Genomic DNA, 14,394 nt, shown 5'->3' on the forward strand with positions numbered 1-14,394 from the left:
AGGTGTTGGAACAGAGAGCCCAACACTGGCTTGTACACCCGTATCCTGTCACCCAGCCCTCTTCTTCCGAGGTTTCTTGTTCTAGTGTGATTGGTATTCTGGTAACTCTTTTTATCCCTATAATTGTCTTTTTGGGGGGAGAAGTTATTCAAACTCATTTGCTGGCACACAGCTTTCTCACGAGAAGAATGAGGAAGGAGGAAGGCAGATAGCTCAGCTCAGTGCATCGCTGGGAAGAGGCATCAGTGATTGCTATTTGAAATCTCCACTGCAGCAGTGAGACCGCATACTCCAGCATGTCATTGACATGTGACAGTGTGGGGTGGTCCTTCCAGCTGACATGTGGGGAAATGAGACACATCTGAGGCCACCTATAGGAAGCAGCAGCATCTTTGAGATGTTGTGTCCATGCTGTGTGGGTTTGCCTTAGATCCTCGCCCTGATTGATTGTTTGTTGTTGGCAGTTGATTCCGACAAGCGGCATGCCAGCGACTTTGCCCTGTGGAAGGCAGCCAAACCCCAGGAGGTATTCTGGGCCTCTCCTTGGGGAAACGGAAGACCTGGCTGGCACATAGAATGTTCCACCATCTCAAGGTAAGGTTTTGTTTTGTGTAAGCTCACGCAGTGCCTGACTTGGCCAGCAGAGGGGGCGGTGTGAGCCCTGGTGATGAGGCAGAGGGTTGGGAGGAAGGCTGCAGGCTCCCTAGGGACCAGATGCTTTCCAACCTGCTCACCTTCCTCACATCAGTGCCTGTCCTTTTTAGTAGAAAAGCCTGCTTTATAGTTCAGTGCTTGACTTCCAGTCTCACTGGGGAGAGGTCCAGGTGTGCCTTCGGCTTTCCTCTGTGGTGGGTATAGGGTGGGACCCCTCTGGGACAAGATGCTGGACCACCTTCCTCTTTTTTTCTTGTTTTTCATCAAAGTTTCTTATTTTACTTGCAGTAGTAGTTAACATACAGTGTTATGTTACTTTCAGGTGTACCGTATAGTGATTCAGCAACTCTGTACATTGCTCAGTGCCTGTCCCCTCCATCCTCCCCATCCCTAATTACCCCCAGCCCCCAGCCCTCTTCCCCTCTGGTGACTTCAGGGTGTTCTCTGTAGTTAAGAGTCTCTGTCTTCATTTGTCTTTCTCGTTTCCTTTTTTTTTTTTTTTTTTTTAAGATTTTATTTATTTATTTATTCATGAGAGACACAGAGAGAGAGAAGCAGAGATATGGGCAGAGGAAGAAGCAGGCTCCCTGCAGGGAGCCTGACATGGGACTCGATCCTGGGTCTCCAGGATTACGCCCTGGGCTGAAGGCAGCACTAAACTGCTGAGCCACCTGGGCTGCCCCTTTGTTTGCTTTATTTCTTAATTTCCTCATAGGAGTGAAATCTCATGGTATTTGTCTTTCTCTTACTGACTTATTTTGGTTAACATTATATGCTAGCTCCATCCATGTTGTTGCAAATGGCAAGATTTCTTTCATATTTAAGGCTGAATACTATTCCACTGTATATATACAAATCTTCTTTATCCATCCATCTATCGATGGACAGTTGGGTTGCTTCCATATCTTGGCTATTGTAAATAATGCTGCAGTAAATAGGGTACACATATCCCTCTGAATTAGTGTTTTTGTATTGTTTGGGTAAATACCCAAAAGTGTAATTGCTGGATCCTAGGGTAGTTCTATTTTTAACTTTTTGAGCACCCTCCATACTGTTTTCTACAGTGACCACACCAGCTTGCATTCCCACCAACAGTGCAGGAGGGTTCCCCTTTTTCCACATCCTCACCAACACTTGTTTCTCGTGGTTTTGATTTTAGCCATTCTGACAGGTGCATTTCCCTAATGATAAATGACATTGAGCATCTTTTCATGTCTGTTGCCATCTGTATGTCTTTGGAGAAATGTCTGTTCATGTCTTCTGCCCATTTTTATTTTTATTTATTTATTTTTACTTTTAATTTTTTTTCTCCTTTCCCTTTGTTCCCTTTCACTAATTTTTATATTCCTCAAATGAATGAGACCATATAATGTTTGTTCTTTTCTTTTTTCTTTTTTTTTAAAGATTTATTTATTCTTGAGAGACACACAGAGAGAGGCAGAGACACAGGCAGAGAGAGAAGCAGGTTCCTTGCAGGGAGCCTGATGTGGGACTCGATCCCTGGACCCGGGATCATGCCCTCAGCCAAAGGCAGATGCTCAACTGCTGAGCCACCCAGGAGTCCCTGTTTGTCCTTTTCTGATTGACTTATTTCACTCAGCATAATACCTTCCAGTTCCATCCACGTTGAAGCAAATGGTGGGTATTTGTAGTTTCTAATGGCTGAGTAATATTCCATTGCATACACATACCACATCATCTTTATCCATTCATCTTTCAGTGGACACCGAGGCTCCTTCCACAGTTTGGCTATTGTGGACATTGCTGCTATAAATATCGGGGTGCGGGTGTCCTGGCGTTTCACTGCATCTGTATCTTTGGGGTAAATCCCCAGCAGTGCAATTGCTGGGTCTAGGGCAGATCTATTTTTAACTCTTTGAGGAACCTCCACACAGTTTTCCAGAGTGGCTGCACCAGTTCACATTCCCACCAACAGTGCAAGAGGGTTCCCCTTCTCCACATCCTCTCCAACATTTGTTGTTTCCTGTCTTGTTAATTTTCCCCATTCTCACTGGTGTGAGGTGGTATCTCATTGGGGTTTTGATTTGTATTTCCCTGATGGCCAGTGATGTGGAGCATTTTCTCATGTGCTTGTTGGCCATGTCCATGTCTTCCTCTGTGAGATTTCTGTTCATGTCTTTTGCCCATTTCATGATTGGATTGTTTTTTTCTTTGCTGTTGAGTCTAATAAGTTCTTTGTAGATCTTGGAAACTAGCCCTTTATCTGATAGGTCATTTGCAAATATCTTCTCCCATTCTGTAGGTTGTCTTTTAGTTTTGTTGACTGCTTCTTTTGCTGTGCAAAAGCTTTTTATCTTGATGAAGTCCCAATAATTCATTTTTGCTTTTGTTTCTTTTGCCTTCATGGATGTATCTTGCAAGAAGTTACTATGGCCAAGTTCAAAAAGGGTGTTGCCTGTGTTCTCCTCTAGGATTTTGATGGAATCTTGTCTCACATTTAGATCTTTCATCCATTTTGAGTTTATCTTTGTGTATGGTGCAAGAGAATGATCTAGTTTCATTCTTCTGCATGTGGATGTCCAATTTTCTCAACACCATTTATTGAAGAGACTGTCTTTTTTCCAGTGGATAGTCTTTCCTGCTTTGTTGAATATTAGTTGACCATAAAGTTGAGGGTCTACTTGAATTCTCTATTCTGTTCCATTGATCTATGTGTCTCTGCCCATTTTTTAAATGGATTATTTGGTGTTGGGTTGTAACAGTTCTTTATATGTTTTGGATACTAGCCCTTTATCAAGTATGTTGTTTGCAAATATCTTCTCCCATTCAATAGGTTATCTGTTAGTTTTGTTGCTTGTTTCCTTTGCTGCGCAGAAACTTTTTATTTTGATGAACTCCTGATAGTTGATTTTTTTTTTGTTTTTGTTTCCCTTGCCTCAGAAGACATATCTAGAAAGATGTTGTTATAGACAATGTCAGAGAAATTACTGCCTGTGTTCTTTTCGAGGATTTTGATGGATTTCTGTCTCACATTTAGGTCTTCAATCCATTTTGAGTTTATTTTTATGTAAGCTGTAAGAAAGTGGTCCAGTTTCATTCTTTTACGTGTTGCTGTCCAGTTTTCCCAACACCATTTGTTGAAGAGACTTTTTCCCAATGGATATTCCTTCCTGCTTTGTCAGAGATTGGCCATATAATTGTGGGTTTATTTCTAGGTTTTCCATTCTGTTCTGTTGATATATGGTGTCTATTTGTGCCAGTACCTTACTGTTTTGATTACTATGAATATTATAACTTGAACTCTAGAATTGTGATACCTCCAGGTTTTCTTTTTCAAGATTACTTTGATTATTTGGGGCCTTTTGTGGCTGAAAAATGTTGTTCGTATCATGATAGGGATTGCATTAAATGTGTAGATTGCTTTGGATAGTGTGGACACTTTAACAGTATTTGTTCTTATAATTCATGAGCATTGAATATCTTCCATTTCTTTGTGTCATCTTGAATTTCTTTCACCAGTGTTATACAGTTTTCAGAGTACAGGTCTTTTACCTCTTTGGTTAGGTTTATTCCTAGGTATCTTATTATTTTTGGTGTAATTGTAAATGAGATTATTTTCTTAATTTCACTTTCTGCTGCTTCATTATTTGTATAGAAATGCAACAGATTTCTGTACATTGATTTTGTATCCTGTGACCTTACTGAATTAATTTATCAATTCTAACAATTTTTTAGTGGAATCTCTAGGATTTCTATATATAATATCATGTCTTCTTCAAATAGTGAGAGTTTTACTTCTTTATAAATTCAGATGCCTGTTATTTCTTTATGTTATCTGATTGCTGAGGCTGGGACTTCCAGTACTGTGTTGAGTAAAAGGGGTGAGAGTGGATATCCCTGTCTTGTTCCTGCCCTTAGGGGGAAAGCTCTGAGTTTTTCCCTAGTGAATATGGTTTAGCTGTGGGTTTTTCATATGTGTGTTTATTATGTTTAGGTTATGTTTCTTTTTTTTTTAATTTTTATTTATTTATGATAGTCACAGAGAGAGAGAGAGAGAGAGAGAAAGAGAGAGAGAGGCAGAGACACAAGCAGGCTCCATGCACCGGGAGCCTGACGTGGGATTCGATTCCAGGTCTCCAGGATCGTGCCCTGGGCCAAAGGCAGGCGCTAAACCGCTGCGCCACCCAGGGATCCCCTAGGTTATGTTTCTTCTAAAACTACTTTGTTGAGGATTTTATCACATCTAAACTAACAGATACGGTTTTTCTCCTTTTTAAAAAAATTAATATGTATCACACTGATGAATTTGTAAATATTGAACCACTCTTGCATTCTGGAATGAATCCCACTTGATGGTAGTGAATGATTTTTTTTTTAACATATTGGATTTGGCTTGCTAATATTTTGTTGAGGATGTTTGTATCTCTGTTTTCGGAGATACTGGCCTGTAGTTCTCTTTTTCAGTGGTGTCTTTATCTACTTTTGGTATCAGGGTGATGCTGGCCTCATAGAGTGAGTTTGGAAGTTTTCCTCCCTCTAATATTTTTTGGAATAGTTTGAGAAGAACAAGTATTAACTCTTTAAATGTTTGGTAGAATTCCCCTGTAAAGCCATCTGGTCCTGGACTTTTGTTTGTTGGGAGTTTGATTACTGATTCAGTTTCATTGCTAATAATCAGTCCGTTCAAATTTTCTATTTCTTCCTGCTTTAGTTTTGGTAGATTATGTGTTCTTAGGCATCTATCCATTTCTTGTAAGTTGTCCAATTTCTTGGCATATAATTTCTCATAATTTTCCCTTAAAATTGTTGTATTCTGTAATGTTGGGTTATTGTTTCTTCTTTTTCATTTGTGATTTTAATTTTAGCCCTCTCTTTTTTTTTAAATAAGTTCTGTGCTCATCATAGGGCTTGGACTGACAACCCCAAAATCAGGAGTTGCAAGCCAGGCACCGCAGCACCCTCCTCCCCTTTTTTTGATGAGTCTGGCTTAACAATTTTCTTATCTTTTCAGAGAATCAGCTCCTGGTTTCATTGATCCGTTCTTTTTTTTTTTTAGTTTCTATATCATTTATTTCTGCTCTAATCTTTATTGTTTCCTTCTTTCTGTTGATTTGCGGTTTGGGTTCTTGTTCTTTTTCTAGCTTCTTTAGGTGGAAGGTTAGATTGTTTATTGCGATTTTTCTTGCTTCTTGAGGTAGGCCTGTATTGTTTATAAACTTCCCTCTTAGATCCACTTCTGCTGCATCCCAAAAGTTTTGGACCTTTGTGTTTTCATTTTTTTCCCCGTGTGTGTGTATTTTCATTTTCATTTGTTTCCATGTAATGTCCTTGATTTCTTGGTTGACCTGTTCATTGTTTAGTAGCATGTTATTTAACCTCTGTATATTTGTGCTGTCTTCAAATTTTTTCTTTGGTGTGGTCTGGTTCTCTACGTTTAGCTGTGGAGTTTGTTTTGTGAGTCTTTGGGTTATTTATATAGATGTGAGTATTTTCTAGTTGTATCTGTGGGACGAGGCTGGCTTAGGGTCCTCCTACTCCGCCATCTTCTCAGTCTCTCCCTGAACCACCTTCCTCAATCTGCTACCCCAGAGATGGTTCTGGATCAGACCCATCAAGCAGCACCCCCAGCTTCCACTTTCCTAGCTCCCAGTCTTCAGTCTGCCCATCCTTTCAGCTCTTCTTTTGGAGCAGCATCATGCACTGGATGCTTCTGTCTTGAGAATCTCCATAAACTGATGCTTCTGTGATCTCGATTCCTTCTAGCGACCCTTCTTTTTTTCCTGTTTCTCTTCCTGTCTTTTGTGTGTGACCTGTTTTTGCCTGCTAGGCATCCCTACTGACTCTGGTTTCCTGAGGTCACTGGTGACCCCCACTGCCAGCTGGCCAGTGACTGGCGGCCGATGTACCTGCTCTCCCCTTGGCTTCTGAAAAGCAGCTTTCTTTGATCTTCATGTCTCTGCTGGGGCCACCACCACCTTTTAGACCTCCTTTGTAGACTGTTCTTTGGTATTTCGCATGGTTCTGCAGGTGGGCGGATGCCCCCTTTCTTGTGTGTGCATGTGGTGGGAGGACAGAAGGTAGCATACCGCATGTGCTCCTCTGTACAGGCACACCTCATTTTATTGTGCTTTGTAGATACTGTGTTTTTATAAATGGAAGATTTGTGGCAGCCCAGTGTAGAGCAAGTCAGTTGGCGTCCATTGCATTTGCTCACTTTGTGTCTCTGTGTCACATTTGTGTAATTTTCACAATATTTCAAACTTTTTCATTATTATTATATTTAGTATGCTGATCTGTGGTATCAGCTCTTACTATTGTGATTGTTTCAGGAGCACATGAACCACGCCTTGTGAGATGGTGAACTTAATAAATGTTGTCTGTGCTCTGACTGCTCCAGAACTGGCTGTTCCCCCATCTGTCGCTCTCTTTGGGCCTCTTCCCTGAGACACAACAGTACTGAAATTGGGCCAGTTAATAAGCCTACAGTCAACTCTAAGTGTTCAAATAAAAGGAAGAGACACATCTCTTGCTTTAAATCGAAAGCTAGAAATTATTAAGCTCAGCGGGAAAGCCAAGACAAGCTGAAAGCTAGGCCTCTTGTGCTGAACAGTTTGCCACATTGTGGATGTAGAGGAAATATTCTTGGAAATGAAAAGTGCTACTCCAGGGAGCACACAAATGATGAAGTGAAACAGCTTTATTGCTGATGTGTAGAAAGTTTTTGTCACCTGCATAGAAGATCAAACCAGCCATAACATCCCGTGAAACCAAACCTGATTAAGAGCAAGGCTCTGACTCTCTTCAATTTTCTGAAGGCTGAGGGAGGTAACGGAGCCCCAGAAGGAAAGTCTGAAGCTCGCAGAGGTTGGTTCATGAGCTTTTAGGAGAGAAGCTGTCTCTATAAAAGTACAAGGTGGAGCACCCAGTGCTGATACAGAAGGTGCAGTAAGTTATCCAGAGATCTAGCTAGGACAGTGAATGAAGGGGGCTACGCTAAACAACAGATTTTCAGGGTAGACAGAACTCTGTTCTATTGGAAGAAGTTACCTTGTTGGATGTTCATAGATGGAAAGAAGTCAGTGCCTGGCTTCAAAGCTTCAAAGGACAGGCTGACTTCCTGCTAATGCAGCTGGTGACTTTAAGTTAAAGCTGATGTTCATTTACCATTCCAAAAAATCCTAGGGCCCTTAAGAATTCTGCTAAACCTATTCTGTGCTCTGTAAATGGAGGAATAAAGCCTGGATGACAGCACTTCCGATTACAACGTGGTTTATTGAATATTGTAAGCCTACTGTTGAGACCTGCTTAGAAAAAAAAAAGATTCCTTTCAAAACCCTACTGCGCATTGACAATGCACCTGGCTACTGGATGGAGATGGACAAGATTAATGTTGTGTTCATGCCTCCTTAACTCAGCATACATTCTGTAGCCCATGGATCAAGGAGTATTTAAAAAGTGCATTTTGTAAGGCTATAGCCGCCATAGAAAGTGATTCCTCTGATGGACTGGGGGAAGTAAACTGAAAACCTTCTGGAAAGGATCCATACTAATCTAGATGCCACTGAGAACATTTGTTATTGGTGGGAAGAGGTCAAGTATCAACATGAGCAGAAGTTGGAAGGTGTTGATCCAACCCTCTTGCATGACTTTGAGGGGTTCAAGATGTCAGTGAAGGAAGTCACTGGAGATGTGCTGAAAAGGGTAGGAGAACCAGAATCACAAGTAGGGCCTGTTTGCTGGCTGAAGTTCATGAAGATAGGACGGATTCACTATGATCTCTGGATAAAACTTGAACAGTTAAGGAGTTGCTTCTTATGGATGAGCAAAGAACATGGTTTCTTGAGGTGGAATGTACTCCTGGTGAAGATGCTGTGAAGACTGTTGAAATGGCAGCAAAGGATTTAGAGTATAACATAAACTGAGTTGATTAAGCAGTGGCAGGGCTTGGGAGGATTGACTCCACAGTTTCAAAAGTAGGTCTGTGGGTAAAATGCTATCAAGCAGCATCATGTGAAATAAACCATTCATGAAAAGAAGAGTCCATCGATGTGGCAAACTTGATTGCTTATTTTAGGAGCTTGCCACAGCCACCCCCACCTTCAGCAGCCACCACTGTTGACGGGTCAGCAGCTGTCACCACCAGGCAAGACCTCCACCAGCAAAAAAAGACTATAGTTCTCTGAAAGCTCACAAGATGGTTAGCATTTTTTAGCAATAAAGTATCTTCTGATCAGGGTACCTACATTGTTTTTAGACGGTGCTGCTGCATACATAATGGATTATAGTGCAGTGTAAACATAACTTCCAGATGCACTGGGAACCCAGAAAGTTTGTCTGTCTTTATTGTGACATTCACGTTATTGTGGTGTTCTGGAACTGAGCCCATTGTCATGGGGTCTCGGAGGCATGCCTGTCAGATCTCTTCTCACTCGGCGTGTGTCCCGGGAACTGTCTGTAGTGGTTTACCCGCCTCTGTGCCTAAGCTTCGTGGTGCTGTGCTGGGTGCATGGACCGTCCTTCATTTAGCTCGGGCACTGCAGGTGAACGTGTAGTTCCCAGTATTTCACTCTCATAAATACCTGCAGTGAATAACGTTGTGTATTTAGTTCCTGTTTGTGGAGGTGAGGGGTCTTTAGTATCGGTAGTAGTAACCCATAATTTTCACGATCTGATGTGTTTTGGCTCATTGCAGACATTTATTGTAATGAGCAGCTTGAAAGATTAGAAACTTACAGAAAATATAATTAAGGTGAACATTTCATGCTACTGGCTACACCAAAACCTGGAGATCAGCAAACCCAGGTCCTGTAAGTTGGTCATTGTGAGTGGTGCTGTTTGCTGGCTGAGTCTGAGCATACGCGTCAGGAGGCATGACTGTCCTAGGAGAGTACTGACCCCAGACTGGTCTCTTGTCCGTGGACCTTCTTCCCCTTCCACCAGGTGGGAGGGCCTGATGCTCCACGACCTGTTGGTCCTCCTGAAAACCAGGAGGGGTGCTACTTGTTTCACATGCCTCCCCTGCTGCTCTCAGCTGAGGTGATGTTGATACAGCCCTTCTGGAAACGCATCCAAGAATTCCTGAGACACTGTGAAGCACGGCCCAGCTTTTCATTAAAAAATTGTGTCCAGCCTTCCATCCGACTGTACCACTTATATGTACTTAAAAATACTTTTGCTCTCTCACTTGCTCTCAAATAAGAATCTTTTTTAAAAATAAATACTTCTGATTTAAGAGCAATGTGGGATATGTATTGGGTCATAAAATATATTTATTTTATAGATTCAAATAATTTCTCTAAAGTAGATAGAAAAGATTTAGTGCATTTCAAATGTAATGTTACCGTTACATGTTTCTGTTGAACTTTAATGAGAAGAGACTCTTCTCCCTTATTTTCAAACAGCTCTAACACACAGACAAGAATAGAGACTAATATAATGAGCATGGACCCATGGTTTAGCATTATTTTTTCGGATAACCTCTGTGTCCACCATGGGGTTGGGACTCGCAACCCAAGATCAAGAGTCACAGACTGAGGCAGCCAGGTGCCCCCACCGCTCAGCTTTGTTAAGTCCTCACGGTGTCCACTTTGTTGCAGATCTTTATAAAAATGGATCCCTCGTTACAAATAGAAACGAGGCTTTTTGCCCTCCTCTTTAGTCCTACCCATCCATCTCATGCTCCCTCGTGCCGTGTGAATTTCCAGGACTCAGATCTTTTAAAGCCCGTGACCGGGGCGTACAGGAGCAGCCTGGTGCAGGTCTGCCACCAGCATGTGGCCCGTGCGAAGTGGTCTTGCCAGGCCTGTGGGAGAAAGGTCAGTAGGAAGGGATCGCAATGAGGCTGTGGCACCTTTGGAAATGTCTATTTTGGGGACACCTGGCTGGTCGGTTGGTAAATCCTAGAACTCTCTGGGGGTCGTGAGTTCAAGCCCCATGTTGGGGATAGTTTATTTAATAAAAACAAACAAAAAAAAATGAATTTTTAAAAAAGGAAATGTCTCTTTTTAACCACGTTTAGAGAATTCTCAAGTATCTGCATCCCCAGCCCCACTGAGATCTGTGGCAGCCTGGGGAGCTCCACATCTGCCCAGAGCACCCATAGGCCCACTTTCTCACCCTGTTGATGGTTGTTCTCACATTGTCTGAAGCAGTGCCAGTCAGCCTGGCCCATAGGCAGCAGATGCTCTGGGGACAGTTACACAGGCTTTGAGGGTCTGGCCAGCTCCATGGTACCCAGCAGCCCTACTAGTTTCAGGGTACAGTTTTGTGGGATGTGAGGTTTTTCAGGAATGCACAACATAGCATTAAAGCAGAAATGCCAGCAGCTGGACTGTGATGCTTTGAACTTAGTTTTACCTTGTTATTTGTATGTGATCTCTAAATACTTATATTTTCAAAAGCCATAGTAAGAATTCTCTTAGTTTTATAGTTCTCTTTTGTTAAAGTTGGAAAACCACTAAACCCTACGTATTGAAAGTAAGAGAAGGTAATTTTGCATGCTTTTTTTTTGTATGCTTTTTAAAAATTTTTGTATATTTTTCAAAGCATATGCTATATCCAGAACAAAGAGAATTAACTATGTTAGAAGGTGGAGCTATGAGTTAGAGATTTGTGACGTAAAAACATAATTTCAGTTTCCATTTACATTAGTTAAATTGCCATGCTTATTGATTTTAAATCAAGATCCATTTGTTCATTGCATAAAGGCTAGAGGATTAACCGGAAGTGTGGTTTGGAGGTTTGGAGAAATGTTCTGTTTGGACTAACTACCACCTCTGTGCTGTCCTGCAGCTTGGTGTTTGGAAGCCAGCTGGACATCCACTCGGGTGGGGTCGATTTAGCTTTTCCGCATCACGAGAACGAGATTGCCCAGTGCGAGGCCTTCCATCAGTGCAAGCAGTGGGGAAATTATTTTCTGCATTCTGGTAAGTCATGACTTCAAATTAACTTGTATTTCAGTTCTGTTGATTCTCCTGACTGGTAAAACAGCTGCATTTGCAAATGCATAGCTCAGTGAACAGGTGAGGAAATAGACTTGTCTCCACGTGTTTGAGTCAGAGTCCGCTGATGTGAGCTTCCTTGCATTGGAGTTATGAGTACGTTTTTGGAATGAAGTATGGGCTGACCACAATGTGGGGAATGTTCTCCGTGCTGGGGCTGGTATCAGAGGTGCTCTGCCATCTGATGGGCAGTGGGCTGCTTGACGTTCCACTTCACTCAGGTTCCCGGGACTGGAAGCCAGAGGCTGCTTGGCCTGAAGTGCACCCACTACCACGTTTCCCTTCCTTGAGCCCTGCCGGGAGTCGTTCCCATGGCTACCGCTATGTCCTGGAACAGCCCTCAGTTCCCTGAGACGCCAGGCCCATCTCTGTGCTGCCTGAAGGAGTCTGGGATGCAGAAGCATCGGGGGCCGAGTGGCTGCTTACAGCATCTGAACTGCCGTCTGGTATTCCACTTCATTTCCTGGGTAGAGCCCAGCAGTGGCTAAAACTCTCTGTTTCTGCCAGCAGTGCGACTTGCTGGCAGATTTCCTAAACAGGATGAAAACCTGATGATCCTGGTTCCACCTGCAACTCATACCTCCAGGACCAGCAGAGTGGGCACTGCCCAGTGCCTCCGAGATGACCTCCAGGGCCTGGAACATTCCATAGTCTCCCTTTGGCCTAAGAGCGTAAGAGGAAGACATACGCAGAATAAATGTGCACAGAGCCTGTGGGGCAGGGAGCCCCCCCAAGGACTGAAGCTCTGTGTCCCATCCCCACTCAGACTCGGGAACACGGCACCCAGATGGGCCATCTGGGTGGCTGGAGCCTGATGCCCACACACCTGTCATAGGCGTGGTCTTGTTGACACAGTGGTTTTCTCCCTTGCCGGGACGTGCCATGTGCCCATCAGTGCATGTGGGCCTGGGGATCAGCAGGTGCCAGCGGCGCCAGTGCCCACCCCCTTTATGCCGGCACCGTGCTGCTGGCTGGTTGTGACCGTTACACGCTGTTAGGATGGTAGGATCTCCTTCACCCTACTGTCACCCTGTGCTGGAGAAACATCTGTGGCTCCTAGCGCACAGGAAGATTCATCATATTCCTTTTCTGAAGGAAACGGATGGAAGATAAGGAGTTTGATGTGTTTCATTTTCCAAAGATCGTCAATTTAAAAAATGTTTAACTGTGTTTGGTATATACGTGTTACATCAAATTACGTGTTTGAGGTTATATTTTTTCTATTTGGAAGCCACATTTTAACCAGTTCTCAGAAAACTTGGCCTTGAAGCACCATTGTACTTGAAGTCCTATGGTGTCAGGAGAGGAGAGGCCCCCCCTGGGAGTGCACCTTGATAAAGCCTGGCCCAGGGCACCCCGGCTGGGACTGAGCAGCTCTACACACGGGCTTGGCCATCCTCCTAACTGCCATACTTGGGGTGAGGGACTGCCAGGCTCTCAAGAAGCCTGTGAAAACGGACTGCACCGGGAAGTGGAATGAGTCCTTGTCAGACCTACGGTTTGGAACATCCAAAACTCAGCAGGTATTGCTGGGTGCCCATTTTGCAGAACCAGAGCTCCGACCTTTCCCAGGGTGCGGAGTCTATTAGGTTGGTGTTTCCAGGGTGCAGGATGGGCGGTACGGGGCTGCCCACAGTGGGCAGGGCAGACCCCACGCCCTCCAGCAGGTGCAGCTGTGGCTTCCCCCCTGGGGGGCACTGCCCAGTATCAGCACAGATGTGGGTATTTGCTTATGGCAGAACAAGTACAGCGTGTGCAGGGTGTTCCTGGCATCTGAGGCTGGCCCGCAGTTCCAGCCCGCTCCCCCATCTCCCACCCAGTTCAGAACTAATTACTGTTTCTGTTTCAGGGCATTTGCATGTGAAAGGCAAAGAAGAAAAAATGTCCAAATCACTGAAAAATTACATTACTATTAAGGTAACCTACTGCGCTGCTGCTGCTGCTGCTGCTGACCAGTCCTGAAGGCTGCTGCGTGGGCGAGCCTAAGTCTCAGATCCCCCGTGCTCCCGGCCTAGTCCCGCAGCCTCACAGGCTTCTCCTATGCCTGGGTGTGACTCGCAGTTTCTCATGGTAAAAGCGTGGCAATAATCTGGCACTCTGGTTCTCCGCCATGTCCCCCCCGCCCTCTGTGGCCTGGCTTCCCTGCAGATGGCCACCATCTTCCCTGGCCCATTCCCCACGCAGTTCCCCTGAGTCCCATTTACCCCTCTTCCTGTCCTACTGCTGGTCTGCCGTCCCGTGGCTTCTCTGGGCCCCAGGGACGAGGGATGGCCTGTGAGCATCCACAGGAATGGAAACCATGTGAACTCACGGGGGCACTTCAACAGTTTGCTCTTTGTCCTTGGGCCCATGAAGCCAAATGTAGTTTTATTTATTTATTTTTTAAAAAGACTTTATCTATTCATGAGAGACCTGCAGACAGAGGCAGAGACATAGGAAGAGGGAGAAGAAACAGGCTCCCTGTGGGGAGCCCAATGTGGGACTCGATCCCAGGACCCCAGGATCACAACCTGAGCTGAAGGCAGACACTCAACCGCTGAGTCACCCAGGCATCCCTGCCAAATGCAGTTTTATTTTTTTTAATTTAATTAATTAATTTATTTTTAAAGATTTTATTCATTTATTCATAGAGACACACGCAGAGAGAGGCAGAGACACAGGCAGAGGGAGAAGCAGGCTCCATGCAGGGAGCTCGACGTGGGATTCGATCCCAGATCTCCAGGGTCATACCCTGGACTGAAGGCGGCGCTAAACCGCTGAGCCACCCAGGCTGCCCCAA

At 44.1% G+C, this 14,394-nt stretch overlaps 1 protein-coding gene across 2 annotated transcripts in view; it reads left to right on the top strand.

The window, feature by feature from the left end:
- CARS2 (cysteinyl-tRNA synthetase 2, mitochondrial) overlaps positions 1–14,394 on the top strand; it is a 44,326-nt gene that overhangs the window by 16,587 nt on the left and 13,345 nt on the right. For both annotated transcript variants that reach the window (XM_041731173.1, XM_041731172.1), the window contains exons 7-9: positions 465–594; positions 11,407–11,540; positions 13,465–13,532. In XM_041731173.1, the coding sequence (XP_041587107.1) occupies positions 465–594; positions 11,407–11,540; positions 13,465–13,532 (332 nt within the window). The remainder of the gene's footprint in view (positions 1–464; positions 595–11,406; positions 11,541–13,464; positions 13,533–14,394) is intronic.

Source organism: Vulpes lagopus, chromosome 16, assembly GCF_018345385.1.
Source record: "Vulpes lagopus strain Blue_001 chromosome 16, ASM1834538v1, whole genome shotgun sequence".
NCBI classification, from domain to species: Eukaryota; Metazoa; Chordata; class Mammalia; order Carnivora; family Canidae; genus Vulpes; species Vulpes lagopus.